At 40.6% G+C, this 27,810-nt stretch overlaps 4 protein-coding genes across 6 annotated transcripts in view; 2 read left to right on the top strand and 2 right to left on the bottom strand.

The window, feature by feature from the left end:
• Positions 1-7,867, top strand: part of atp2b1a (ATPase plasma membrane Ca2+ transporting 1a) — a 38,105-nt gene extending 30,238 nt beyond the window's left edge. The window contains exons 20-22 of one of the 3 annotated variants that reach the window (XM_051391948.1): positions 1,101-1,289; positions 1,914-2,003; positions 4,574-7,867. In XM_051391948.1, coding sequence (XP_051247908.1) covers positions 1,101-1,289; positions 1,914-2,003; positions 4,574-4,957 — 663 coding nt within the window. In that variant the 3' untranslated portion in view covers positions 4,958-7,867. Of the gene's footprint in view, positions 1-1,100; positions 1,290-1,913; positions 2,092-4,573 lie in introns of all 3 variants that reach the window. The other 2 variants (XM_051391950.1, XM_051391949.1) reach the window with 2 other exon arrangements.
• A 1,286-nt stretch (positions 7,868-9,153) lies between these two features.
• On the top strand, positions 9,154-15,498 carry mest (mesoderm specific transcript). The gene is made up of 12 exons (XM_051391996.1): positions 9,154-9,263; positions 9,598-9,787; positions 10,597-10,676; positions 10,778-10,855; positions 10,984-11,120; positions 11,229-11,287; positions 11,715-11,755; positions 11,858-11,928; positions 12,043-12,144; positions 12,239-12,315; positions 13,357-13,420; positions 14,835-15,498. The coding sequence occupies exons 2-12, from the start codon at positions 9,634-9,636 to the stop codon at positions 14,950-14,952; spliced, it is 981 nt and encodes a 326-aa protein (XP_051247956.1). The 5' UTR covers positions 9,154-9,263; positions 9,598-9,633; the 3' UTR covers positions 14,953-15,498.
• Positions 15,499-15,506: 8 nt separating this feature from the next.
• On the bottom strand, positions 15,507-23,534 carry copg2 (COPI coat complex subunit gamma 2). Its single transcript, XM_051391952.1, has 24 exons — positions 23,395-23,534; positions 22,767-22,819; positions 22,564-22,644; positions 22,380-22,451; positions 22,166-22,245; positions 21,768-21,843; positions 21,512-21,604; positions 21,245-21,331; positions 20,926-21,083; positions 20,651-20,784; positions 20,438-20,505; positions 20,043-20,231; positions 19,463-19,558; positions 18,887-19,130; positions 18,644-18,719; positions 18,342-18,445; positions 18,054-18,179; positions 17,872-17,940; positions 17,549-17,730; positions 17,279-17,408; positions 16,948-17,045; positions 16,656-16,794; positions 16,322-16,420; positions 15,507-15,921 (listed from the first exon to the last, which is right to left on the bottom strand). The coding sequence occupies exons 1-24, from the start codon at positions 23,429-23,431 to the stop codon at positions 15,791-15,793; spliced, it is 2,622 nt and encodes an 873-aa protein (XP_051247912.1). The 5' UTR covers positions 23,432-23,534; the 3' UTR covers positions 15,507-15,790.
• Positions 23,535-24,610: 1,076 nt separating this feature from the next.
• Positions 24,611-26,855, bottom strand: ucn3l (urocortin 3, like). Its single transcript, XM_051392003.1, has 2 exons — positions 26,617-26,855; positions 24,611-26,165 (listed from the first exon to the last, which is right to left on the bottom strand). The coding sequence occupies exon 2, from the start codon at positions 26,153-26,155 to the stop codon at positions 25,679-25,681; it is 477 nt and encodes a 158-aa protein (XP_051247963.1). The 5' UTR covers positions 26,156-26,165; positions 26,617-26,855; the 3' UTR covers positions 24,611-25,678.
• Between the last annotated feature and the right edge of the window lie 955 nt (positions 26,856-27,810).

Here is a 27,810-nt window from a genome sequence, read left to right as displayed (position 1 = left end):
ATGTAATTCTAGTTTGCTCTCACTGCCCACGCTCATCTTACACAGCAGCACCTAATATGTCATTATCCACTCTTGTTAATTCAAAAAGAACTGTGTCGTCGGCATTTTCTGACAAGACACAAATAAACAGAGCTGCGCTGAGTGCATGTAGGTTCAAACAGCTGACAGTTGCAGAGCTGAGAAGGTGGCTGTGTTGCAGAAGCCAAGATTACCAGTTCCAAAGAAAGGTCTTTCCATTAACCAAGGTGCTGGCCTTGGTAGCAGAGCTGGTCTCTGAGTTGTTGCTGCCCTCTGTTTTGAAATAGGATGGGTTGAATGCAGAAATTATATTTTCCATGGATCAGTAAAGTGTAACTTAATTGTGTGCAATAAGCAAGTCATCTATTGTGTGCATTGTGTGAAGTGTACCTTCTTATATACTTCTCTGCAGCAGTTGCTTTGAAATATGATGATCTATTCTTGTTTTTGACTAATCTGCCTATTATTTTCTCAAGTTATATAATCATGGCTTTGTCTGTTAAAAAAAAAGCCTATTCCAATTTTCCAGAAGCCAAACTTCATATTTCTTGTTGTTGACTATTTCTCACTTGTCACACAGAAAAGTAACATTTGAAAAATGATTGTAACTATATTATTATAGACCATTAATTTCTGATTAATCAATTGTTTCAGCTCTAATATGATAATGTATAAAAGGAGCATGCTTTTACGACTAAAATGAATGACTCATTCCAATGTGGTCCTTTTTATCAGTTCTTATCAGATAGTCATGTAGCATGTCGGTAGAAGTTAACATAATTAAATATGTCGTTAGCATTAAGTACAACATTAACCTTATCAGCATTAACAGTGAAGTGTTGAGTGTGTAACTTCTCTGTGGGATTGGCTCTGAGACGGAGCAAACCAGATGACGTCAAACTTACTGTGTCACATCTGCTTTTGTCAGAGTGGCTAATTTTCAGGGTCACTGGTTGCTTAATGTCTGCGATGTACCCAGAAACTTGGCTTGTTCTGCCTTAATGAAATGTCATTCCACCACGCTGAGGAGTGTGACATTATTATAGGTCAGTCCTGCTCATGTAAATCCTGCTGTCTTCCAGGTAATCTCCACGGTACCCACCAGCCGCTTAAAATTCTTGAAAACGGCAGGCCATGGCACCCAGAAAGAGGAGATCCCGGATTATGAGCTGGAGGAGCTGGATGACATGGATGAAATTGACCACGCCGAACGGGAGCTTCGCCGAGGCCAGATCCTCTGGTTCCGAGGCCTCAATCGCATCCAGACTCAGGTAACAATCTACAGACCCTCCCGTGTACCACCGAGCACCGCACCTAACACCAAAAGGAATCAAAAGCCATAAACCCTTCAACTCTCTATTGCTCTTCCAGCTTTAAAAATCTATGTCTTGTTCTTTCTCGGCATTCTTTAAGAATTGCTTGTGCCCTAAAAACAAAAGCCTTCCATCTAATTTTTCTGTTCTGCTTCTGAGCTAAAGCGGGGGTCCTATGCCTATTTCTGACTCGGTCTGAATGTATCTGCTAAAACACGACAAAGTTTGAAGGTACTGATGAGAAGCAAGTGAATTGGATTGGATGGAGAGCATGCTAGAACAGCTGAATGCTCAAAAAAAAAAAAGAGTATTGGCATGGCTATAGCTGGAAGTATGGAAGGATTCTGCAGAGAAAAGAGTGAAAGTGAGGTCAAAACTCCCTCCGATCAGTGCCTTTAAACCCACCCATCCCCTTTTCCCTCTCTCCTTTTAACTATAATGCCTAAATCCAATTTCCAAGTGACATTTTTTCTATGGTTACTGGTGCCTTTTCTTTATTTTTTCTCTCTTTTCTCTCTCCTCTGGCTGTGTTGTTTTATTTCCTCTGGGCTTTCTCCTGTCACGCTGTCTGATTCTTTGCAGATGGATGTAGTGAGTGCGTTCCAGAGTGGAACTTCCTTTCAGGGGGCTCTAAGGCGGCAGGCCTCCAACTCCAGCCAACAACAGCACGATGTAACCAATGTTTCTAGCCCTACACATGTAGCCTTTTCTACTACCACTACTGCCACTGCCGCCAACACCGCTTCTGCCACTGTGGGGTGTGAGTGCGTGTTCTCCTCTAGTGCATGAGACTTTTATTTCTTCTGTTCTTCTAACATCTTCCTCCTCCACTCTTCTTCTCACTTAACGTTGACACTTTTACTCTCTCATGCTTCTCCTAATGTGCCCCCCCCCACCCTATTTTCTTCAAAAATAATGACACCAAAAATACCACATCTTCCATATTGCTTCGATAACACTGCTGTATATATCTATATATATATATGTACCCTGTGAACAGGTCGCTTCTAGTGTCAAGGTGTTTTTTCTGTGTCATCATGTTTTCTGTTCTGCTTCTGCTTTGGTCTCAGGAATGGAAAGGTTTTACTGTTATCTCGGGGTGGGGGGGATGTGTATATACTATTTGACCAAAATTACATTCTGGATTGACAATCACCAGGTTTGTCTGCAGCTGCCTCAGTCTGCTCTGTGCCCCTGTAGCACCCATGGGTCTGTGTCGCAGCTCTCTAGTCCCTAGTCGAGTAAATGTTTTGAGTATATGCCCATGATCACGGTCTAAAACAATAGAGACAAACCATGACATGGACCTCCTGTGAGGAAAATCTATACGAATGTGGATGTCTTGTCAGTCAGTGGTGAAATAATTACCTTTTCTTCTCCAGCTGTGGCTGATACTGGGAGTGTGTTTAGAGAGTGGGTGGCAAGAGAGAGGCTCCAGTAGCACCCTATAGCGGATATGCAGCTGCAGTTGATAATGACGGTTTGTTGCTGTGTATGAATGCGAGGCTGTGCATAGTTCTGAAAGGTCTGGTACCTTTTTTTTTTTTTTATAAACATCATGCCGGTGGTCGATTCAGCGTGGAAGATCACAATGTCGAGAGCAGATCATTTGATGACGGTATTTCCAAAGGCCTCCCCTCTTGACCGTGCCCTTACAAGAAACTCTGGTGGCCCTTGACAACGACTCTTTTTCTCTTTCAGATTTTCCCAGGCAACACCGTCTGACCAGCAGTGGATTTTAAATGTCTAACAGATGTCAAAAAGAAAGAGCTAAATGGAATAAGTGACTGCTCTTAAATGTAAACATGTGGGACTTTCCCAGACACATTAACAGCAGATGCAATGTTTTCCTCTGGCATATTGAAAAATGATGCAGTGCTGCAGTAGTGGCTTTAGGTCTCCGTCTCAGGTGGGACTCAAGCGGGTGCTCCCCTTCTAAACTCTCAACTTTTTCCTTTTCAGGTGCTCTGGAGAAGAGTTTTCTCGTTCTATGTGAATATTTGTTTTTGGCAGAATGTGTCCACCTGGCAATGTATTGCCTGAAAAGAATGAATCCCACTGACTCCCCACATATTCTTCTTTAGATTCTGTGAAATGTGTCATGGGCTATACTCAAAGGTTTACTACCATTGAACACAAGGTAGCGCCGCGCTCTGCATGGGTTCAAAGTCTCTGGTCTCGTTTGTGAGTTTTTTCTCTTTGTGCTGTTTTTGACATGTATACCAGCTTGTAGACATGCTTGGCTGCCGCAGCTTTTTTGTTTTTACTCCACAAACATAAGCTATAACTGACCACCCCTTTCTGTCTTTCTTTTTCTGTCTGTCTCTCTCTCTCTCTCTTTCTGTCTCTCTCTCTCTGTCTTGTCTTTCTCTCTCCTCACTCTTTACTAAGCATGTCCAACAACAGTAAACTCTTGTGTCCAGCCTTTGTCTTTTTTGGATGTGTTCTTGTCTAAAGAACAGCATTCCTCTTGTCTCAATGTTTCTTTTTTGCATTTTGATTAATCAGACACAGGCCTCTACCAAGTGTTTTGTGAAATATTACTACTGTACTCACAAAAAAAAAACAAAAAAAAACTACATTGCATTGGGTTTGACAGTGGTTTGTACCCTTCCCGAGACATTGGCTGATTCTTGAAGTTACTACATGAATTTTAAGAATAGTTTTTTTTCTACAAGTCACATGTCAGGTTTGTCTCCACCGGATGCAACTCAAGTGTTCTATCCCTCGGAAAATTTATTTTAACCAACATCTGAACTGGCTCTTGACAGGCTTTTCTGAAGTCCTTTTTTACGGTTCAAGTGCTTTTACTTGTAGGCATTAGCTTGAGTTTTTTTTTTTTAACTCGGTGCCATGTCTACATTTTGATTTCCATTCATTTGATACTCTAGAATAAATGTACAGGCAGAACAGAGGGTGACTTAGAGAAACAAGTGAGACAGAAGTGAAACTGAAGGATATTGGCTACTCCTATTTACAATTTTAAGCTAGTATGAACTTTTGCGGTGGTTTTGAGTTAACTGGTAACAAGTTGTAAATTTACAACTTTACGTAACCTCACCTGCACGTGGCTCTGAGAGTTTCCCCCCTCACTGATCATTTTTGGCCCCTAAAACTTACCTATTATTGACCCAATAAAACCTCGGTTTTTACCTGTGGTGTTAAAATTCAAACATACGCATGTCATTACTGAATGTGACTAACTGTCTTCCCCGCTTCCTGTCCCTTCTCCCTCCCTCCAGATCCGGGTGGTGAATGCATTCCGCAGCTCCATCTCCCTCTATGAGGGGCTGGAGAAGCCCGAGTCGCGATCATCAATCCACAACTTCATGACCCACCCCGAATTTCGGATAGAGGACTCTGAGCCCCATATTCCCCTCATAGACGACACCGACGCAGAGGACGACGCCCCCACCAAGCGCAACTCCGCCAGCCCCCGCAACACCACGCCCACGCCTCCCTCACCCACGCCCGCCACCGCCGCCCCCACTGCGCCGGTCTCTCCTTCCCCAAACCAGAACAATAACGCTGTGGAGAGCAGTAACCACCTCCTCCCAGAGGGCCCCAAATCAGGAACCCCCTCGGCCCCAGGGAGCCCCCTACACAGCCTGGAGACCTCCCTTTGATCTGACCCCGCTCCACACGTCACCACCACTTTTCTGCCCGCCACCAAGGAGCTCAACTCAAACAAAAAACGAACGTACACTTGGAGAGGAGAGACAGAGGGCTAGAAGGAGAACGGAGTCTTGTGTGAGCTTGACTTGGGCTGGACTAAAAGAACAGCAAACATTCAGAGGAATGTACGGCTTGGTGTGGATGCTTTGGTCTTCTTTTATTTTTGGTTCTTATTAATACCCCACTGCAACACAAGGACTCTGTCTCCACCCCTCCCTCCTTGGTAACTTTTTGTTTTTCTCGGTAAACAAGGGGTGATTATAAACTCAGATTGAAAGTGACCTGTTTTTATTATTCTATTGTTATTATTTTAATTGAGAAGGGGAGGTCCTCCTCCTGGCTTGAAGATCGTCTGTAAGATTTATGAAAGAACCTTTTAGCTTCTCTTTTATCTGAATGGTGTTGTATATTTATCTCTTTGGCCCTTGCTCATTCAAAACTTATTTCTGCTCCATTGGCTGTTAATATTTTGAGTTATTTATGTTTTTGGAAAAAGCAGGTCTGTTTACAAAGTTTGTAGATACTTTTTTTCTGTTTGTAGGCAAAAGAGCTTCCTGATGTATGATGCAGAAAACTGGGACAGAATAAAAAAATGAATGAGAGGATTATTTCAGATACTGCTGTATTTTCAGGAAAAAAGGGTGTTTCTATTGAAACTTAACTATTTTTGCCTGCAAGTTTTATTTGTTATATATTTGTAGATAAATGTAGAACCTTCTAGCCAAACCGATAAACACTAAGGCTTGTATAGAAAAGAGGTCCACGGTGCGAGGTGTTTTCACAGGAGACGGGGACGGGAAAGACGATTAGGGCCTCTGTCCACTAACATTGCTATAAATATTTACTTCTTCCATTTCTTCGATAGTTTTCATGTGCACAAAACCTTCTGGAGTTCTGGATTCTCTTTTCATTCATTATGTTGTGTTCAAGGATTTCCACATGTTGAAAGGTTCACTCGTTTAAAGGGAGTTAAGAATATATATATATATATATATATATATATATCTTTGGGCCCGTATTTAGCAAGCATCTCAGGATGACACCTGGAATCATGCTGAAAGTCTTACCTCAGAGTCGGGGATGAGGGTCCTTATGAGGTCTCCTGCAGTCACTTTCAGCAGGGAGGTTTTTTTGGGGGGTTTTACAACACGTTGGATCTTTTTAAAATCGAAACATCTTGTAGTTAATATTGGTTACATTAAAAAAAAAAAGGGCAGATCCTGATAATTTGATGCAAGGGGGAAAAAAAGAAAATGGCTACACTTGTGGGTGTATGACGAGCTAAATTTTGCACGTTCAATCTAAAAATGTGTTTTTGCCAAAACTCATAAAATCATTAAAATGACGTTGCAGCTTTTTCTTATGACGTCTTGAGTTCATATTAGCGCTTTGTTGTGGGGTATCCAGCCAGTGCACCCTATTTATTTTTCAATAATTAGATCATATAGACAAAAACGTGAATGTGCCTTGGCTACAATAACAATTTAGATGACGCTTTGTCCCATCTTTTGCCGTCTGCAGGCAACTGTTACTCCTACAGCTAAACGTAGGACCAAAGAAGCCTCATTCTGGAAATCCTGGGCCAGTTATGACAGAGTTTCTCTCCCTGGATGCTTGATAAATATGGATCCTGGTTATCATTTGTGAAATATTGGTGCATTTTTTGTTTTCAGCAAAACATTAGCCCCCCCCCCCACCAATGTACACTATTAACATTTGTTTACTCAGGCATAGAAAAAGTATTTAATTTAAAAGGAATCTATAAAGAAACAACCTTTTTAACTTCAGACTTTGTGTATTTAGATAGTAAAACATTGTCTTGGTCAAAAAGCAAGTGAATTATTTTCATATTTCATTCAATCTTTAAGATCACGCCTTAGGAAAAAACGTAATTTTACTCCTCCGATTCTGGTTTGTTGACATTTTAAAAATCAAAAACGTGGGGAAAGGCTTTTTTTTTTTTTTTTTTTTTTTTTCCCTCTCCATAAGACTCCTTTCATCATGAATAAATGTTGCTGCATTTGATTTGTTTGTAAAATATTTTTGACACCTGATGTACTGGAAACGCTAAAGAATTGGATGTGCATTTTTTCAAGAATAAAGACTAGGCATACACTGGTATCTATCTGCACAGGGTACTTTATTTCATAGCGTTCCTTGGGGAAAAAGGAATTTTGATACAAAAGCATAATTAAAAAAGTGTACCTTTGTATTTTTATGACAATACTGATGATACCTTTCATCGTACTAAACCAATTTTGGATGATTTGACACCAATCACGTTATATGGGGAGGGTTTTGGCCACTAAAAATGTGTGTTGTTCTGGAATATTCATCTCAGGGTGCAAACGGTGTGAAAGAGAACAGGCCTCTTTTTAGTTTGTATATTACCACACTTAATTCAATATTTGGGACGTTTGCTTGTCAACCACACGGGATGACTCGGGCAGCAGGCTGCAGATTCTTCCTGCAGCCTTCTGGCCGTCTTCACCTGAAGGGCCTCGGACAGGGGAAGGAAGTGCAGATGTTAAATCACAACGTTCTCTGAGGAAATGGTTTGTTTTCCTTGTTTTACAGATGACAAAATAGCAGCTAGGATTGCGTACAAAGTGAGAAATTGAAAAGACAAGCGGAATCCACATGAGGAGTTTGTTCTGTAGCTTCTTCCTGTAATGGGAATGAATGTTTTTTTCCATCTGTTTTATGGATTATTATTTTTTTATCTTTTAACATTTGGAAATAAAAGTACTTCATGTCTGTTTATCTTGAGCATTTTAAATGGATATCGTGATTGGATTTACATTTGAAACTTGTCGAGTAATGTGTATGGTTTTTAAAAATAAAAAATGTATTTAGCCTAACTGCAGGGCCATGTTTTTCATTTACCATGCAGTATTCATGGGATGGACCGCAGAGTGCAAATGCATGTTTCTGCAGTGAAGGAAAGTGAAACATCTTGCAAAAAATCTCGGTCTTGAAGGCGATTTACACACAAAGGAAGCTGCTTTTCTGCATAACTGCACAATTGCTGCATGTATTGTAACCATTAGATTATTGCTAATGAACAGTAGTCAAATCACTGTTACAGATAGCATATATTAAACACATGAATGTACTAACTGTAACCTTTTTATTCTAGATTATGAGAGATGTGTGTCAGATTCATATCCAGAGATTATTTAGAAAATGCCTCAAATGGTCTTTCTTTATGCCATGTCCTACTAACATCTGATCTGTCCTAAATACAGTATTGCAAATGCAATATGTTTCATATAAGAACAGATATACAGTGCTAAAAATATGTATTTAAAAAAATCAGTGAAAGGCATTTATTATGTAAATAACATTATTTTAAATCCTGAGCAGAAATTAATTAAAATATATTTTGTTTAAGAGTGAAATGTACTTGATCGTACTGCAAAAAGCCTCTTGGGCTAAAAACAAACCCAGACTCTATCATACTGTAAGTATTGCAGATATAATTAGGCCTGCCACTGATTATATTTATATATATATATGATTGAACACACATTTGTGCCAAAAGTTTGGTTAATTCTCTGTTTGTTTCTGCTTTTCTTGCTTAACTTACTTAATTGAAATGGGTCCCAGCTGGAAAAAGGTGATGTCACATCCTCCTCTTTGATCACCACACACCCACATGTTTTTTTTTTTTTCAGGGCTGAGCTTTTAAAAAATGTAATTAAGGATTTTTATATTTTAATTTCCCAACTTTAACTTCCAATGTTGCTTATTTACTAATAAACATATAAAAGTTATATTAAAAAAGTATTCTTCAGGGCTTTAAAATTAATATTTAAAATTACATAAACAATTAATGAGATTACCAAAATTATTTCCAATACATTTTCTGATTATTTGCCTATTGACTAATCGATTTAAAATTACAATTTACATGTAGACATAGATTAGACGTAAAGAATATGTGTCGTTGCACATCCAGGCCAGCAGAGGGCAGTAGACTTCTCTCCGCGCCTCTGCCCGTAACATTTCATACAAAGATTGCCTCCTGCGAAGATGACTGACTCGGCTTGGTCTTCTTAAACGAGTGACCGCAAAACCGCAACAAAGCACTCTTTGTAAGGATTCCCCAGTTCGAGCGTCTGGAAGGGGAGGAGAGTGAGACGTCTTCGCTTTTCCACCCCTCTCTGTAAACCGTCCTTCTTTTCCGCTCCGCAGGAATGTGTGAAGCCTCAACCCTGGGCGAAAGGTCTACTAGTGACGGGTCGCAACATTTCTGTAAGTACTGTAGTCTGCTACCGTGCGAGCCCAATACAGAACACACAGCTAATAGGATAATGAGTACGGAGAGCGAGTGGAGGTGTTTAGCTGCCGTGAGTTGTTGCGTTTGCCCCTGAAAATGACATTTCTTTTGCTAACTTGCTGTAAGGTTTCATTCGTATTTGAGTGACAGTGGTGTGGTTGTCAGCTGCTTCTTGTCAGAGAACCCCGCACAGATGCACATTCGTTTATCTTATTGTATAGCAATGCAGTCTTTAATAGAGGTGGTGGGGAGGCAGAGCTACCCCCCCCTTTATCTCTGGACACTGTTGTTTTGTTGTCGTCCCTTCAGAGGCAGGAATGAGACTCCCCCACCGCTGAGCTCAAGATGAGAGAGTGGTGGATCCATGTTGGGTTGATCTGCATCCCGCTGGTCGCCGTCTACCTGCACATCCCGCCCCCTCAGCTGTCACCTGCCCTGCACAAGTGGCACAGTGCCGGGGAGGTCTTCCACTTCAGGGGCAGGGAGATCTTCTACAGAGGTAAGAGAGGGCCTCTGCCACAGCTACAGGGTTCAGTTACCTCCATAGATTGTGTCAGGGTTGTTGTAATGTGACCTGGGGGGGGCTGAGCAGTCCATTGTGTAGCTGTTCTGGAGCTTTCAGTCATATCACATGGCCTTCATCAGCAGATTTCTCATCAGTTCTGGCTCAGAAATGCACACGTCGAAGATCATGTGATATACGAGCAAAAGCTCAAGAACAGACACTAAATGGACCCTGTGGTTTTCTCAGGGGGCTCCAAGGTCAAGAATTTTACAACGATGTAAAACAGGAGAAAGCAGCAAATCCTCTCATTTAAAAAGAGCTGGAATCAATGATTACTGATCAATATTACCAATATTATCATCACTATCTTGTTGCTGCAGTTTACAGTCCCCCAGCATATCGGCATATATATGTATATAAATAACTGTATACATTGTTGTATTATTATTTTTTGTATATGTTTTTCTGTAAATGTAATTATCTTTTTCTGTGTGTGCAGCATTACTGCCAACTAAGTTGTACAACCTTGTGTTATATAATGCCACATTTCATTGATCCGTGATCCTGGATTAGCATTTAATTAAAGCAAGCAAGCAATTGACTATTCATGTGCGCATTAAATGGCCCTGTTTAGAGACCTAATCGTACATAATCTTTATTTTTTTTTCATCGTCACACACCCCGTCAGTCAACCCCCAGCAGCAGTAAAACATGCAAAGATATGCGTTTGCCTTCTTTCACCACATGCTGTTTGTTTATTTGTGCGTATCACACATGTGTTTCTCTTTTTCCCCTCACACCAGATTCCTATGGTGCTTTGGGAAGCTCCGATGTCGTCATTCTGCTCCACGGCTTCCCCACCTCCAGCTACGACTGGAACAAGGTACCCGCTGCATACACAACACACAACTGACTAACCTCAGGACTCTTTGGCTCCTGCTGTGAACCAGCCATAGATTAAAGTGTCCCCCCCCCCCAATACAGATCTGGGATCCACTCACCCAGCGCTTCCATCGAGTCATTGCGCTGGACTTCCTGGGTTTTGGCTTCAGTGACAAGCCAGTGAGTCAAATTTGTGTCAATTTAAATGTCTTTTATGAGAATAGTGTTTACTTTATAGATGGATGTATGTTTAACTCTGTTTCCTCACTTACCCATAACTCATTTCCTTCTGTGCCTTATCATCCCAGCGACCCCATAGGTACTCCATCTTTGAGCAGGCCAGTGTGGTGGAGGCCCTCGTGGCTCACTTGGGTCTGAGCAACCAGCGAGTGAACCTGGTTTCACATGACTATGGCGACACCGTGGCCCTGGAGCTGCTCTACAGGTACGTATGTGTGCCAGTGTCCGTATGCAAATGATCAGAAACAGAGGAAGAAGATGAAGCGCTAACCACTCCTCCCTCTGTCCGTGTTGCTGTTTCTCTCCAAACCAGGAGCGACCAAAATCGCACAGGTCGCCTGACCTTTAACAGCCTGTGTCTTTCTAATGGAGGTACAGTGCCGCCTGTTTCCTTTGTAGACTGTTGTAGATAGGAGATTTGTCTGCACCAACAAGCAGGGATTTTACGTTCTGTAATCAGTGAGGTAGAAAAATAATAGATATTTCTTAACGAGAACATGCAGTTATTTAAGTTATTTTTACATAAATTGTGAGGATGTTATCTCCTTTATATCATTATAATCTTTGTGTTCTGGGAATAATTAGTTGCAGCCTTACCAGCACTCACAATTAAAGCTAGGGTAGGTAATATATTTCAGAAGCTCTTTTTTTCCTGATATTTGTAGAAATTAATAACACAGAGGAAAAAAGTACATTTTGAGCCGTGAGCCCTAAACTGAAATGTTTGAATTAGTATTTTAACTGTACCCAAATCTGATTGTTTTGCTGTGGAAGTCACATTCAGTGCTATTTCCAACAGGATTATTTCCAGAAACACATTACCCACGGTTGCTGCAGACGGTGAGTCACCTTTGTTTTCTTCACCCAACATTTGAGTTCACAGGGAATAAAAAAAGCTGATGAAATTGAACTGGAATTTTCGGGTTTTTTCGTCTCCAAAAGCTTCTGAAGGACTCCAGTTTTCTGGCTCCAATTCTCACCCGCCTCACTAACTATATGATCTTCCAAAAGGGGTAAGAGAAGCACAGTTTTGTTGCACATTGGGAAGTTCAGATAGATGTTTGTTCCAGAAAATAAATGCATAAATACACTTCTTATTGTGGATATTGTTTTCTGCTGACTGGTAGGATTGGAGATGTGTTTGGTCCTTACACGCAGCCCACAGACACTGAGTTCTGGGACATGTGGACGGGTATACGCTACAAGGATGGCAACTTAGTTTTGGACAGGTGTGTGTGTGTGTGTGTGTGTGTTTAATTATCTTTGCTGCTGTTCATCTCCTCTCCCTCATTGCTTATGTTGTCTTCTCCCTCTCTCTCTCAGTATTCTGCAGTACATCAACCAGAGATTGAAACACAGAGAGCGATGGGTGGGCGCGCTCACTTCCACCTTCGTCCCACGTGAGTTCACGGTTGCATCAGACGTCGTGATGTGTGCATTAATAAATCGGAGGGAGGAGGCTCTTCTGTGTGGGCCGAAACTCTTCCTTAAGGTGCATTAACTCAGCAGCCTCGGCCAGAGAGCCGCTGATGCTAAGCTGCTTAGCCTGCGAGGAGAAGCCTCGTAGTCCATCTGTGATCATTAGCTCAAGAGGGGGAAGTGTAGAGGTAGTAATGTGTGTGTGTGTGTGTGTGCTACTGACACAGACCTCATGTCAAATGCAGCAAAAAGGCTTTAGCCAGGGTTTCTGAGCTGGTTCATGTGAATCATGGTATCAGTGGGTAGATGGGAACGGTTGGAGGATCGGGTGGTTAAGAAAATAATGTTAAAAGACTGGTCAGTACACCACCAAAGACTTCTGCTAGAACCATCATCAAGCCAAAATTTGTATTTGTCCAACATGACCCAATACCCACAAGACTAATGCCATTCCCATCAGCTGTACTTCTCTAATTAGCAAATGTTAGCATGCTAATATGCTAAGACATTCGACCTGCTGAACATCTATATGTTCTATGTACAGTCAATGATATGTTATCATTATCATTGTAAACATGGTAGCATAGCATTTAGCTCGAAACATAGCTGTGCCCCACAGAGCGGCCATGGACTCTTAGCCTTGTTTATTTGTTGTTTACAAGTTAATATCTAATTGTTTACGATGTATAGTTATTTACTATATTATCTTTACGTGTTTTTGAAAAGCAAAAGGAGGAATAAAAGTCAACCAGGAACAATTTAACTTAATTAAATAAAAGTACAGAGTGCTACATTGCAACCAAATAGAGCAACCAACAAAACAAAAACTTAAATTTTCTAATTTAATTTAATATCTTAACTAGAACATCATATAGGTTCTTCTTTTCATTTCTAGAAATTCTGTTTGCTTTTATCTTCCAGTTTTTAAAATGAGCCACCCTCCTTTAAGAATTCCCATTTGCAGCACTCTTCTATTTCTCAGTGTTCCTCCCTCCATCTTTTGATCCCTCCTTGTCTTTCAGTGCATATGATCTACGGACCCCTGGACCCGGTCAACCCTCATCCCCAGTTCATCCGTCTTTACCAGTGAGTGCCCCCGCCTCTAATTCTAATAAAGCCCCATTCAGATTACGTGTAAAACACTCACCTCCTGGCAGATCTTCGTCCAGCTCACTGGCTCAATGTGAGTGAGGACAAATGGGTCGTTTTAAAGATAGAATCTGAACTCTTTTCTTGTTTTCTGATGTTCTTTATGGTTTTTTATTGTTTGGCTATGAGATTGTGTTTTGATTTCAATGGACAAAAGTTAGGAAGAAAGAAAGTGGCTGTGTAAATAAGTAAAAAAAAAAAAAAAAAATATATATATATATATATATATATATATATATATATTTAGTTTAATTTCAGTTATGTTTATTTTTTTTTTTTGTCTTCTGTTTTGGAGTTGGTAGTGTAGAGGTAAAGCAAGGGGTTGGTACCCAGAAGGTCAGGGGTTCAGGTCCTGCTAGAAGCTAAACTGTAATTTGGCTCAAATTTAAAAACAAGGGAAATGTCGCATCAGCTGTTCTGTATTCTTATCTTCTTCACATTTCCTTTGTTTGTGGAGGATTTGATGTCTTTGATTTCACCTGCTGTCTCAGACTGTGTGGTTTACCACCATTGGGGGCATTTGGGAATCTTGTTCGGGCAGTGTTTATTGGGTTCACTGTCAGGGACTGCACTTGCTTATTTCACCATCTTTCCCTTCTCTCATGTGTGGTTGGGAATCTGGTTCATTTCTTTCAGTCTCTGTCCTGAGACTCTAAGTTTAGTTTTTCCACCATCTTTCTTCACTGTCACATACAGTTGGGAATCTCATTTGTTCTTGTTTCTTAGCTCAGTTTTGAACTGGTAACTTGATGCTTGCAAGGTGCATGTGTTGTTGCTTCGCCACCATCACACTGGTTGAGGCACCAGTGTGCTCTCTTGAATGCAGCAGTGAGCATTTGAGAATGCACACTGATAAAAAAAAACAGCTTCAAGCTGGATTTGAACCAAGAATCTAATGATTATAGAACCTATCACACTTCCACTACACCATGAAAGAGATATGGTGAAACTATAAATGGATCTTTGTTATATAGAATGTAGTCAGAAAGCTTGTTATAAGTTTTTCTTCCATATTGTTTGAAAGTTCCAGTTCCTTTCATCTTCACTAAAAAAATAGTGAAGATGATTTATATTTGTATCCACTCCATGTCTTGAGACATAATTGTTATCTGGATTTGTCTGCATTTTAGTTGAGAGAACATAAAATAAAAAAAATTAAAAAAAGATTAAAAAATTAAAAAAAAGATGAACATGCTAAAAGGTCCACAGTTGGACTTGAACCCATGACTCTGCAGCTCACATGAAGCGCTTTAAACCACTAGGCCACGAGGAATGTCATTGAGGAAGGCCTCTTATTGTTATCTATGTAATTATTATTATCTTATCTCAATCATGTGTCTTGCTCCCACAGGCAGCTGGTCCAGAGGTCGACAGTCACCATCTTGGACGAACACATCAGTCACTACCCTCAGCTGGAAGATCCCACCGGCTTCCTCAATGCATATTTTAATTTTATTCACTCTTTCTGAAGGGATAACACATGCAAACGCCCGTGTTCAAGAACGAGTGCATAGAACCTGCATAATGTACAAGCTATTCAGTACTTTAGCAACACTTCAAAGTGATAAATGACCTTTCCTGATTACTGTTAGGAGAAATGCTGCATCAGTTTGAGATTTTATCACAAACGATGGGCTAATTTACCAGCGTCAACCCATAAAATCTCAATTACCTGGCATTGGAAGAGATTAAATGTGAGCAAGAAACATGATGAATTATACTTAATGTAACTGACTAATCCGACAGTGACCGTGTTAATTTATGAACCCCCAGACGAAGCATGATACTTAAAATGATGTTGTGGGTTGTGTGATTATTGATCTTGTCTGTGGGACTGTTTTGATTCCTTCCATTTTCTGTTGGTTGGCTCCTGCAATCAGCTGCACTATGAATGAGTTTTGATATGATTTTCTACATTTTTCTTGATGTTAATGAAAAAAGCTAAACGTCAACTTTTCTTCAAATAAAACTAGTTTTGTAATAAAAAATAAATAAAAAAAAAAACCCTGAATGAATGGTGATGTACATTGACAGTCAGAATTTATTGAAGATTTGACAGAAGAATAATCTTACTGCAAAGAAAACATGAGGACCAGCAGACAGTATAAAGAAACAGTGAAGAAACACTAGTTCATATACTAGAAGTAATAAAACATTTACGTTGTTTTTCAGGTTGGCTGTTTATCAGCATAATAATCACAATATAATTATACATTAAGTTTTAGAGCTGTGGAGAAGAACTAAATGACGTCTCAGACAAACGAATGTTCTTGTGGTTGGGTTGGCACGAAGTTGCCCCGTGAGACTTTAGCCCACGGACGCCAGGATGACGTCGACGACCGTCTCCTCGCCACTGCGAACCGTCACCTGCATGGTGACGCCGTCGGCCAGCGCCAGGCGCGCGCGGACCAGCACGTCATGACCTCCACGAAACACACCTGACAGGAGAGGGAGGGAGAGCCAATCAGACCACATTCATTCGCTTAATTCACCAGGAGTGTCCATTAATAAGATATTCTTATATAAAATCTGAGTAGAGCGTGATTAACAGTATTATGTTTGATAGAAAGTGTATTTAAATATGTTCGTGTCTTATTTAGGACTAATACGTCTACAGGTGTTCTTGCAGTATTGATAATTTAACTTTATACAATATTCGACCAAATTTGGAATACACTAAAATCTAAATTCAACCTGCTGTTTGTAGTTATGACATTTGGTCTCCAAAAACATCTTAAAGAGTTACATGAAAGACAACTTTATCTTGCATAAGAGGCTCAATTAAAAAAAATAAATGTTTAAAGACCAAACAGTGACCAGCACCATCCTGACACCCACCAGCGAGGAAGAGGACATGCGAGTTCTTGTTTTCGGGAACTTTGTCTGAGCGTTCACATGGCTGCATTCCCAGGAAGCTGATGATGTTACCCACCGCCTCTGTACAAGAAAACCACAGATTAGTCACATAACACAGTCAGTTGTTAGTTATTGCATAAACTAAACACTGCTTAAAATATTGTGTAAATCAGTTCAGGAAGCTTTCTTTTTACAAAAATATACAGAAAGTAATGAAACTTCATGATTGGGTCTACTATAAGTGAATGCTATGTCTGTACTTTCACTTTGGTCTTTGAATTATAGATTTCAGCCTAAATTTCAGACTTCTGCGTACCGTCTAGAGTCCGTACAGACGCCAGGGCAAAAGTCTCTTCTTTCTCAAATTCATCTCCCACTTCTTCCCACGCCGCTCCAAAGTTCGGTTTCAAAACCTTCTGGATGTGGTCAGCAACCGTCACCTCCAGATCCTCCAGCTAAAGAAGAGCAGGGCGGAGGAGGACAGGAAACATTGAAGGATGAAGAGAGAAGAGTTGGAGTCAAAGAAAGAAACAAAAGATAATTTAAGTTGATGAAAACAAAACCCATTCTCCTTTTGTTAAGTTTGTGGAAGTGCTGTGATTACGTACCACATATTCATCATCGTAACCGTCATCGTCTGGCTCTCCTGTGTTGGGGTCGCAGTCTCGGACCAGGTACTTCATAGTACAACTGAACGTACAAGACACTGTGGACAGATTGGACACACCTAAGCACAGTTTTCTTACATCTTATCATATACAGTTGATGCTCGCTCAGTGTGCTGCTCAAAAGTTAGTATTCTAGGACCCTGGACAAGGTCACTTTTAACTCAGGTTTGGGCTGCTGAATGACTTTAATTAACCTGTTTGTGATCTAAATGTTAAGAACTCTTATACTGTCACTGCTCCCACAAGCACAATAACATCCCAGTGTTCCTACCAGCGGTGGGATCGTCATCAGGCAGGCGGACCAGAGTGTAGCAGGAACCAGGCTGACTGTAGGGGAGGTTGGCGGCCGGGACGTAGTGTATCACCTCATAGGACTCCGATGGCTCCATCTGCACCATGACCTGACACAACCCAAGAGATACATTCATATCGAATTTTGTTCCCTGTTTTAGTTTAACTACTTCTAAAACCCTGAATCAAGTAGTATCAGTGATCCAAATAAAGATTCATAAAAAAAAATCCAAGTAAATAAAGCTGGTACCTTCTGCAGGAGCTGATCATTCAGAGTGTTTGTGCAGTCGAACTGGAACACCATGTGCCTGGCGAAGGTGTGTTTGACGCAGCGCACCACGTATTCTGTCTCAGCCTCCGTCAGCTGCACCTGCTCCGAAGACTTGAAGAGCGGGCCAAGACCCTGGAACTCTGGGATGGCCGCCAGTTGTTCTGTCAACAGAGACAAAGAGCAAAGATGAGATTGATGTTTACCTTCATACTCCTGCCTGATATCTTTAATTAAAAAGGCCAGTGTCTAATTGCACCGCACTCATCTTGAATCTAATGATGGAAAGCTTTTTACAACCTTACCCTGATAAATGTCCTGGCGTGATGGGGCCAACTTTTCTGGCAGTTTGCTGGTGGAAATAGGGGCGATTTCTGGGAAGCAAAAAGAAAAACAACATTAACAGACACTCCTGAACTATCTGATTCCAGACTACAACAGTTGAGTATTATTATTTATTTATAAGTAAATAGCTATGTGGTTGTACCTGTTTTCTGTTCTGTGATAGGAGTGGTGGCCAGAGGGACAGACTTCATGTCGAACGGTTTCTCCAAGGGCTCCAAAGTGTACTGGTGCAGAGACTTCTCCAGGCCGGGGATGGAAACTGACAGACCTGAGAATAACACACAGAAGAGGAGGCGTTATCGCTTGTCACTTTGGAGAACTGCAGAGTGTTTGCCCTACGAGCTGTCTGGCAGGCTCTCTGCATTTATGGTTTGTACATTTTGACCAGCAGCCACTAGTAATTCGCTCAAAATCCTTTACACGTCTTTACCGTTGAAGATGTAGGCAGCATTCAGAGCCTTCTGCTTCTGCTGCAGCACGTTCATGTAGAAAGTAGCTCTGTCGCGGACTTCATCGTCACTGTCCATCATGCACCTACGGACACGGACAAGTGTTAAAAGTCACACTACATCACATACTCATTCAAACACAAATGTATGGTGTAGAATACATAGAGGTCTCACAACCATTACCGATAATCTGACCAGTGTTGTCTTTGCATTTTCCACGGAAAGATGAAATGTGGGGAAACACGGCCACACAAAAAAAAAACAAAAGAAAGTTAATGAGTACCTCTGCATGAGAACCAGGACGCTCGGAAGCAGATCATCATTCTGAGCTCCGAATTTAGCCAAAGCGCTGACTGCAGCTGAGGGTGGAAGAAGAAGAAATAAATGAATTGAGTAGTGTCGGCATAAATACTTGGCTCGGATGTTAAAGAATCAGCCTGTGGAGTCGGCAAAGGTTGAGATAAAATAAGTGAAATTACTTAAAAACCAATGCTGTGGCACACACATTATCCTTTCTCTGTCTCACCTGCACGAACAGCCTCGCTCTCCAGCACAACTCGGTTGAAGATGAAGCGGATGTACTTGGAGGGCTGGGGAGTGCGTGGGCCCTCTTTGCCAAGTAGGTGCAGGATCTTTGTGGCTAGCACCGTGTGCTCGCAGTCCTCGATGAACTCGCACAGGTGGGCCAAACCTGTCTCTTTGCTCTCTGGGTTTTCCTCGATGATGCTGATGATGCAGTCCACGATGGCCCGCTTGTACTCAAAACCACCCTGCAGGGAGGGGAGAGATGGTCTCTGAGTCTTGTGCAACACAAACTGTATGTCTTAACTGAGTAAAAAGAATTACACTTTGAGCTTCTGGGCCACAAACATGCATCACCTACACACAGTTATTGTGTTGTTATAACACCTTTTTACCTTCCAACATGTATCATAAAAAAAAAACGATTTAAGTGATCTGAATACTAAAAGCATGCAAGCTGCCCAGCTGCGATAACATGTATGTTACTAGCGAGTTTTCTGTATAGGTAAGGATATCAGTGATAAGGAGGCAAAGACCAAAGAGTGAATGATCGTCAGCGGTCCGTTAATAATCAACTTACATCATCTCTGAGCATGTTGGATAAGAAGTTCATCATGACGCTGTGCTTCCTGGGATACTTCTGGCACAGAGCACTGATGGCCTGCACCACCACCACCTGGAGTAAACAAGCATCAGGGACAGATTTAGGACAACAGAAAATAGGACAAAAATAACAGGATTTAAAAAGGGGGGGGCGAAGCTGTGAATCTCATATTAGAAATTAATCTTTTTTGGCCACAGAAGATGAAATCCTGGGCAAAAACAACACCTCATTGTGAAACATTCTCACACTTTAAACAAGTATTGTGTTAGAATGCCAATACAACATCCAGAAAATAAGACAATAACACTCCTGTTTTTAAAGTTCTGCCTGGCCTTCATTTCCTAAAGAGTATTTGATGTTTTTTCGCATTTAAAGCAAGACAAATAGCTTATCCGTGGAAAGAAATCTATTGGGTAGAGTGACTACAGGGCTTTAATGCCCTACTTAAGGAGATTTCAGCAACTTTTAAATGTGACAGCTAAAGTAGGATCTCCCTATTCATGACACCCAATGTGTATGAATGAAATTAAACTAAACTAAAACAAAAGCACCTGACCTTGAACTCGTCCGAGATCTCTGAGACAAATGAGGAGATCTGTTTCATGAGTCGGTCCACGCTGCTCTCACTGCCGGTCTTGAGCAGCGTGGTGATTGCCAGTGTGGCAATGCTGCGGTTTGAGTCGGTGATCAGGTTCTCCAGGTCCAAGTTGCATGCAGTCACAGCCGATGGATGCTTCATGGCCACCTGGTGGACACAAAGGAAGAGTCACTATTAAAATCATTTAAGTATATATATCCAGCTGAGAATTCAGTGGGGACCTACAACCACCTTTACTGCCTTAATACATATAGCTCAACAAATTGTAAGCTTGTAAAAAAGGTAATTGCTCTATGCTTACACATAAAAAAAAAAAAAAAAAGCCATATAAAGGACAGTGAGTGAAGCTATACCTTGTTGAGGGTCCTGACTGCAGCGTATCTCAAGGCTGCTTTGGGAGAGCTGCAGAAGAGCTGCAGAACTGCAGGAAGACAAATACATTCACGGTGAGACTGGTAAAATACCAATATGATAAGGACACTGAAACAACACATCATTGTGTTCATTGTGTCAACAGCACAAAGAAATAAAAAGCTAAATGAATGAGGTGTGAGTAAACTACTGACCAGACACAGCAGGGGCCAGCTCCCTGGCAGTACAGTTGGGCATATGGACAATGGCAGAGGCAGCCTCATACACCACCATCTCATTCTTGTTCCTCAGGCAGCTCTCAATGAAGTCGAACAAGGGGCTGTCGTGACTGAGAAGATAAAAACAGAATACAATACTGTAAACAACTATAGATGACAACAGAAAATGTATCAGTGGGGACTCTATGTACTATCTATGTGCCTAGATGTCTTTGTGAGTCTCTGCCAGAGACTACTGCGGGTCTACTCACCCTCCCTCTGTCTCATCCAGCAGTTTGCTGGCGATCCTGATGAGCATGCAGTAGGCAAAGGGAGACTTGAGACCAGACTTTGTGAACTTGTTGAGCATCTTGGTGACAGCAAGACGGTCGTTCTTCCTGAGGTGATACAACAGGCCCAGGGCATGGTACTGGAAGAGGGGACACACACAAACAACAGATTTGAGAAGATCTGTTTAATCTTAACTATCTGACATGTTAATTTTATGAGTACTTGTCGTATGCCTACATAGAATTCCAGTGGAGACAACCGTCTACACAAATACCATATGGTTCAACAGCATCTACCCACCTGGACCATGATGTTGTCACTGGAAGCCGCCTCCTGGGCTTCATTCACCCAACGCTTTACCACATCATAGCTCATCTTCACCATGTGCTGAACACACACAAACAGAAAGAACTTAATTACCCAATTGCAATTATATTATATACAATTACACAATTATAACTCATTACTAGGGGCACAAAATACCAAGAGAATAAAATCTGAGATTGGATCAAACTTTAAAAGTTAATTCTGAATTTATAAGTCAAATATGAAACTGTGCCAATTTACCAGTGAGGAGACCAGGGCTGAACTGGACACGCTGGGCACCTTGTCAACAATAGCCTGCTTCATGTATCTCTCAATGGCCTGCAGCATGGTGGTCTGTGGAAAAGACAGGGACAATTCAACACATTATGTTTCCGCTTCATAATTTTAAGACTTAAATAGTATCTACAGGATGGCTTTCTTTTTGTGTGAGATTACGTGAGATGGGAAGAGATGGGAAGACAGGAAAGGGAGGAAAACAAAATGAAGCAGCACTCACATCTGTAATCCTGCAGAGGGCTCTGATAGCAGGTCCTCTGTATACATCTTCCTTCCCTGTCATGTCTTTGGTGAGGCTGTAAAATACCACACAAGGAATAATTAAAAGACACTGTGACCTCAAAGAAAAAGGAACACATTACGTTACAAAAACATATTTACAAGAGAGTTGTTCTCCTCTGTAATAACTTAAATAGTCAAACAGACCTTGTTTATTTACCAGATTTCATAACAATGAGAGACAAATCTAATTTTGTACATCCAAATCTTTCACTTTATGTATCCCAGTGTTTACTGGATGAGAACAGTTCCATTGTAATAACAAATGTAAGCATACATTCAGATATCAGCATTTCCATACAGGTGATATTCAAAGCCATATAACATTATTGTACAAACCTGCTGGTGACAATGATGACATCCTCAGAGATGTTGGCCATCTCTTTGATGGTCAGGTAACACATCCTCCTCAGGGTTTGCTGAGAGACAAAGAAAGAGTTTAAACTTGCTATATTTGAACACTATAAACACACATTACAGACTGGTGGTATAATTATAATAATGCTTTTTTTTTTAAATTAGGTATCTAAAACTTTAATGGACAATATCTTACATCATTGGATTGAAAGAGCCTGGTCATCGCAAAGAACGCCTCCGTGGCCTCTGTGGTCCCAAAATGCTCTCCCTAAATCAACAAAGACATTAGAGTGAGAGAGTGTTAAGATGAACACACAGACACAAACTCTACACATACCAATGAAGAGCAACTTTAACGCTTTGTCAAACAACGTGCTTACCTGGTTGAGGAGGTAAATAATCTTGGTGAGGATGTGGAGGCATCTTCTTGGGTTGATGGGGGTCTCATTGAAGATACGTGCCTGTGAACCAGAAGGGAAACCTTATTTCACTGCAGTGGTTAGGACCCTGTTTCTCTGGCTCATACTTTCTGTCTCACATTAGTAGAAAACATGTTTCAGGCAACATCAAGAGCAGACTTTACCTCCTGCAACACGGCACTCTTCTCCAGATGCTGGAAAGGGTTCGACCCACTTCCTAAATGGCAAAAACAGCAGAGTCAGACGTCTGTGCCATTAAACCTGGTCGTGTTACTTAACTGAGCTTCATACAAAGTGAATACACTTTAAAAGGACGCAGAGTGGACGCGACCTTATGCTACAAATGAATCCACAACTAAAATACAAAGTACACTTGCAGACAGATATCCAATAAATAAAAGCACCACTGCAGCAAGTTTCAATATACACTCAACCTATACTTTATTTTAAGCTCATATTCAGAGAAACTATCATCACAACATCCAACTAACACCGCCTGGCTTTAAATGCTAACGCTAAACTTAGCGTGGGACACCGGTGTTGTAATCATTGTGCCAGCAAACAACAGCGGTTATAAATGTTAAAGCAGATGCATATCGGTTTATAATTGACCTCATTTACCTGCTACATAAATATAAACTAGCCTGCAAGCCACCGTTAACAGCCAGTTTAATTTAGCCTGCCAGCTATCGCTAACCTAACAGGCTAGCCAAGCGTTAGCTTCCAAAGCGTCCAAACATCTTAATCCAGACGCAGTCGCCACTATTTAAAGTAACACATCTCCAATCTTACCAGACTCCTCGTCCTTCTTATCAAACTTTTTAATCATTATGCCGTAATGAAGCTGACGGGACGAGGGTAAAAGATGCGCCCAGCCTCGGTCGTGAGAGGAGCTACTTCCACGTAGCCAAAATGAAAAAGTCTCTTCCTGTTCCGACGTCCACGTCAACGTAACAGCGTCAGAACCGTTCCGCGTCATGACCGACAGGGGGCGACATTGTCCAGCACAGTGTACTGCAAGTTGCACATTTATGATCACAAATAAACAAGTAATTAAGTCCTTTAATTAGGATGGATGATAATGATTAAAACACAGTTTGCTCAAATAGGCAGTTTTCCAATAAGTGAAAAGTAAATAACTTATCAGTAAAGAATTGATTAGGATTTAAAAATAAGGACCTGTGTTTTTTCTTTCCCACTGAATGCCCACTCACTGTGCTTATTTGGGGAATATACACCATCATGTGAGCACAGCCACTAAAACAATAAGAATTTTACATTTTAGTTTATATTTGGTTTTAGTATTGACAAATTTGCAAGTAGTCAAATTGTTGCAGTGAACCGGGACCCATGTCTGTCTATGGCCACTTTGCCTGGTTAGTAATTCATCCTTGCAGAGGCTGCATGTGTGTGCATGGGAAGGTATTAGGATATTCGTTGACCTGTTTGCGGGATGAGCACCTGCAGAGCTGACTCACAACCCCCATGGTGTCTTCAGGTCAAATGGACACTAGATGTCGACATTGCTCTGTGTCTTGAGTCTTGTCTCAGGAAGGTGAAGGACACAAATGACCCCAGATAAATAACCCCACTAAGTGTTTAGTTTGGTGGAATAAACAAACTTCATATGTTCTGACAAAACTAAATGGCATTTGACTGGTGACATTTCAACTGCCTATATTATACAAGATAAAATTAAACTGATGTATTTTAAAAAGTGCCTTTTAACACTTTTTGTCAAAATACATTTGTTATTTACATCATAATATATACATAGTACAGCCCGACTGATACTGATATTGGATATATTGTTTAGTTTTTCATCATAAACAGAATCGTTTTTGAACATTTCTGTACTGTAATTTCTTGTTAAAGAGCATACTTGTACCAATACATAAGCTTAAATTGGCCAGTAAAGCAATGTATCAGCCAGGCTCTGGTAATGGCCAATAAATTATTTTATGGATCATTGTTCAAAATGGTGTAAAAAAAAGAAAAAAAAGGCAAATGCAGTTAGTTACATCTGCTTTATTTGAGGAAAAATAATCCTTTATTTTGAGTATAAAAATAACAGACATCTGATGAACACATACATTCCCATGCATTTGCATTTTACTGTATTTCATGATCTTGCTGTTGGTTTGTACAGTATTTCAGTGTCAGTATTGTGTTGATGTTTCACATTATCACATCTGGAATCATTACTGGCTCCCATGGGAACTCCTTAACAGCAAACCTTGTAAAATATGAATAAATGAAGCAGCAAAGAGGGGAGGGGAGATAACATCATGATATCAAATCTGATGTTATGATTATGCAACATTTCATTGGTCTTTTGCTGAGGATGTAAGAATTAATGATCACAGCTGCTTTGTTCTTCTTCTTTAGCCCAATATTTAAAATTTGATGACTCTGGGGCGAACAAACCACATACAACATTCATTATACTATTAAGGAAAATCTAAGGGGGTTGTCTTTACTGAGAGCAATCCTGCTTTACTTTCAACATGTTAAAAGTAAATTTAAAGAAATCCACAAGTCTTTTCAGATCTGAAAGTCAAAGGGTGAGACAAGTTCACCTGTTTCCAATGCAAAACACATCTCATGTTTTCTTGCCTGAACTGGCCAATCATCTTGATACAAAGTACAATAACTTTGTCCTTATTGCTCTTGACTTTATTCTGTTTGGATTTAAGTGTCACTGTTGTGCATAAACACATGGATATTCTCACCACAAAGGTTTTAACTCAAACTCATCATCATGAATAATCATCACCCAACCTTTCAGTTATATATTATATATATATATATATATATATATATATATATATATATATATATATATATATATATATTATCAGAGACTTTGACTCCAAGGACCATTCACATGAGAGCCACTAAATTACATTAGAAATCTTTTATCTGTAATGTGATTGGAAAGAAAATACCCTTCCCCTGGAGAAACAAATCAACACCATTACTTTAAAAGTGAATAATTAGTAATTCATTACATTTGAGTAACGAGGAGGCCAACACTGGTCATGGCTGTCTATTAAATCTAAGTTGTCCGACATGTTCACTTTCTCCGTCCAATCTGAGCCAGCAGGCGCGCGTTCTCGGCCGCCTTGGCGCGCAGGTTTTTGGCCTTGGCCACGTCAAAGAGGACGTTCATGATGTTGGTCGGGACGTCCAGGGACAGGGTCAGCCTGCTCCTCCGGTCCCCTTTGCTGCTGTTGCGGAGCATTTGCCCTCTGAGCTTGGTCCGGCTCATGAAGCGGTAGTTTGCGGGACTTGAAGTCCTTTTTTCCCGGCTGGACTCGGCAGAAGATGATGAGGAGGAAGAGGAGGAGGTGAGATACTCCGCGGACTGCAGGAGGGACCCCCAGTCGTCCACGGGGGAGTAACCCGGCTCCTCATCGTCGCTCCGGACCCCGACTGCCACCTGGTCGTCGCACAGGAGATCGGAGCGGGAATGGTAGAGGCGGAGGCACAGGCTGGAGGTCGGTGTGCACAGGACCGACAGCAGCAGCAGGGTCTTCAGGGAGGACAGCATGCTGTGTCCTCTGGGACCAACACAGGTTACAAAAGAAGAGGAGAAGGGAGAAGGAAGACAAAGTTTATCACATGCCATTAAACATTTCAACATCTCATTGTCCACTTTAACAACATATTTCCTTTTTGCGCAGCTCTTAAGTGTGTTAATGTTCGAGCAAGTGTTAAAAACGGACTTACAAAGAAGTGGATCTTAAAATAAAGTGTGATTGGTCTTAACATAAGCACTGTCTTGAACGAAATAGCCTCCTCTACACTATTATTTCTACCTTCTCTAATTAAAAATGTGGCTTTAGGACTCTAAGATTTTGTTTTAAGATCGATGGTTCAGCTTGTGTCTTTCAGAAAAAGTCTTCAAGCCTTTGCACAAGAACATATAATGTGTATTTTTGGACCATTAAGGCAACGGTTTAAATGCAACTGGGTCACAAAAATGTAAGCAATAATCTTTGCACAACTTACCACTCGTGTCCTATAATAAAGAAAACAGTTAGTGAGGTCAACCAACACGTATCTTTGCAAATAAAAATAAAAAAACCACAAAAAACCAGCAGAAATCCTCAAAAGTCAAAAGTTGGCAAGAAATCCCGATGAGCTGATAGTGTGTGCGGAGGTCAGCAGTGCGCGCTATCTGACCAGCAGTGTGTGTCTTGCTCGTCCATTCCCACTGCATTCATTTAGTAGGGAGCCATCAAACTGCAGCCCTACGCCAGCAACAACGTCATCCCGTTGACATTTTAGTCCGCTGTGAGGTATCCCATTGGTTGGGATGCAGTGATGTAGTGGTAATTTAAAAATAAAAAATAAGAAATAAAAAAAAGTTGGTAAATGTGACCTCCTGTCGGTGAACTCGAGGCATCACGACCACAGATACAAAGAAAAACTTGTGTTTTTCATGCAACATAAGTCTTTTATGTTTTTTTTAACTGCAGTGCCCTTTAATTAACACTTTGCTGCTCAATTAAAGACATTTTTAGAATAAATGTTTCATGGCTGTGAGATTGCGTCTTCAGGACCACATACAGCTCCCTTTCAGAACCACGGACAGTTACATAATTCAGGACCACGAACAGTTCTTTTAATTTCTTAAATTTAAAGCATATAAAATATAAAAGAGAAGAATGCGACTCTTTATTTTCACTGATGACTTTTTTTGATAGATTTTTTTAAATTTGTTAGATGGTTTAATGATATATTGTAAGAGTTTCACACTTTGCTGCATTAATTGATTGGTCGATTAGTCTGCATCCATCAAGTAATTGCTTTTTAAAGCAAAAATGTATTTCAGTCAGCTTCTCAAATATGATGATTTGCTTTGTCATATATGATAGTATATTTAGTAAATTTGTGTTGATGGTAGAATAAAACAAATATTTTGAAGCTGTGGGAAATTACAGTAATTTTCTGACAATTAATTGACAAAATAATTAATTGGTTAATGAAGAAAATAATCAGCAGATTCATTGTTGCAGTCTACTTTCTAATAAGGTAAGCTTTGTTAAGGATTTATAAGACATTAGTTGCAAACTAATATCTTTATTAATGGTTAATTTATCTTCGACTAATGCTTAATAGGTCAGTTATAAGCCAATAACTGGCTATCTAATAAACCATCAGTTCATCAATCCAGCAAGTCTGAAGCTGAAAAGTTAATAA

The sequence above is a fragment of the Dicentrarchus labrax genome, unplaced genomic scaffold (genome assembly GCF_905237075.1).
Source record: "Dicentrarchus labrax unplaced genomic scaffold, dlabrax2021, whole genome shotgun sequence".
Taxonomy (NCBI): domain Eukaryota; kingdom Metazoa; phylum Chordata; class Actinopteri; family Moronidae; genus Dicentrarchus; species Dicentrarchus labrax.
The sequence above is the reverse complement of the archived record's forward strand: the minus strand, read 5'-3'. Positions and strand labels throughout refer to the sequence as shown.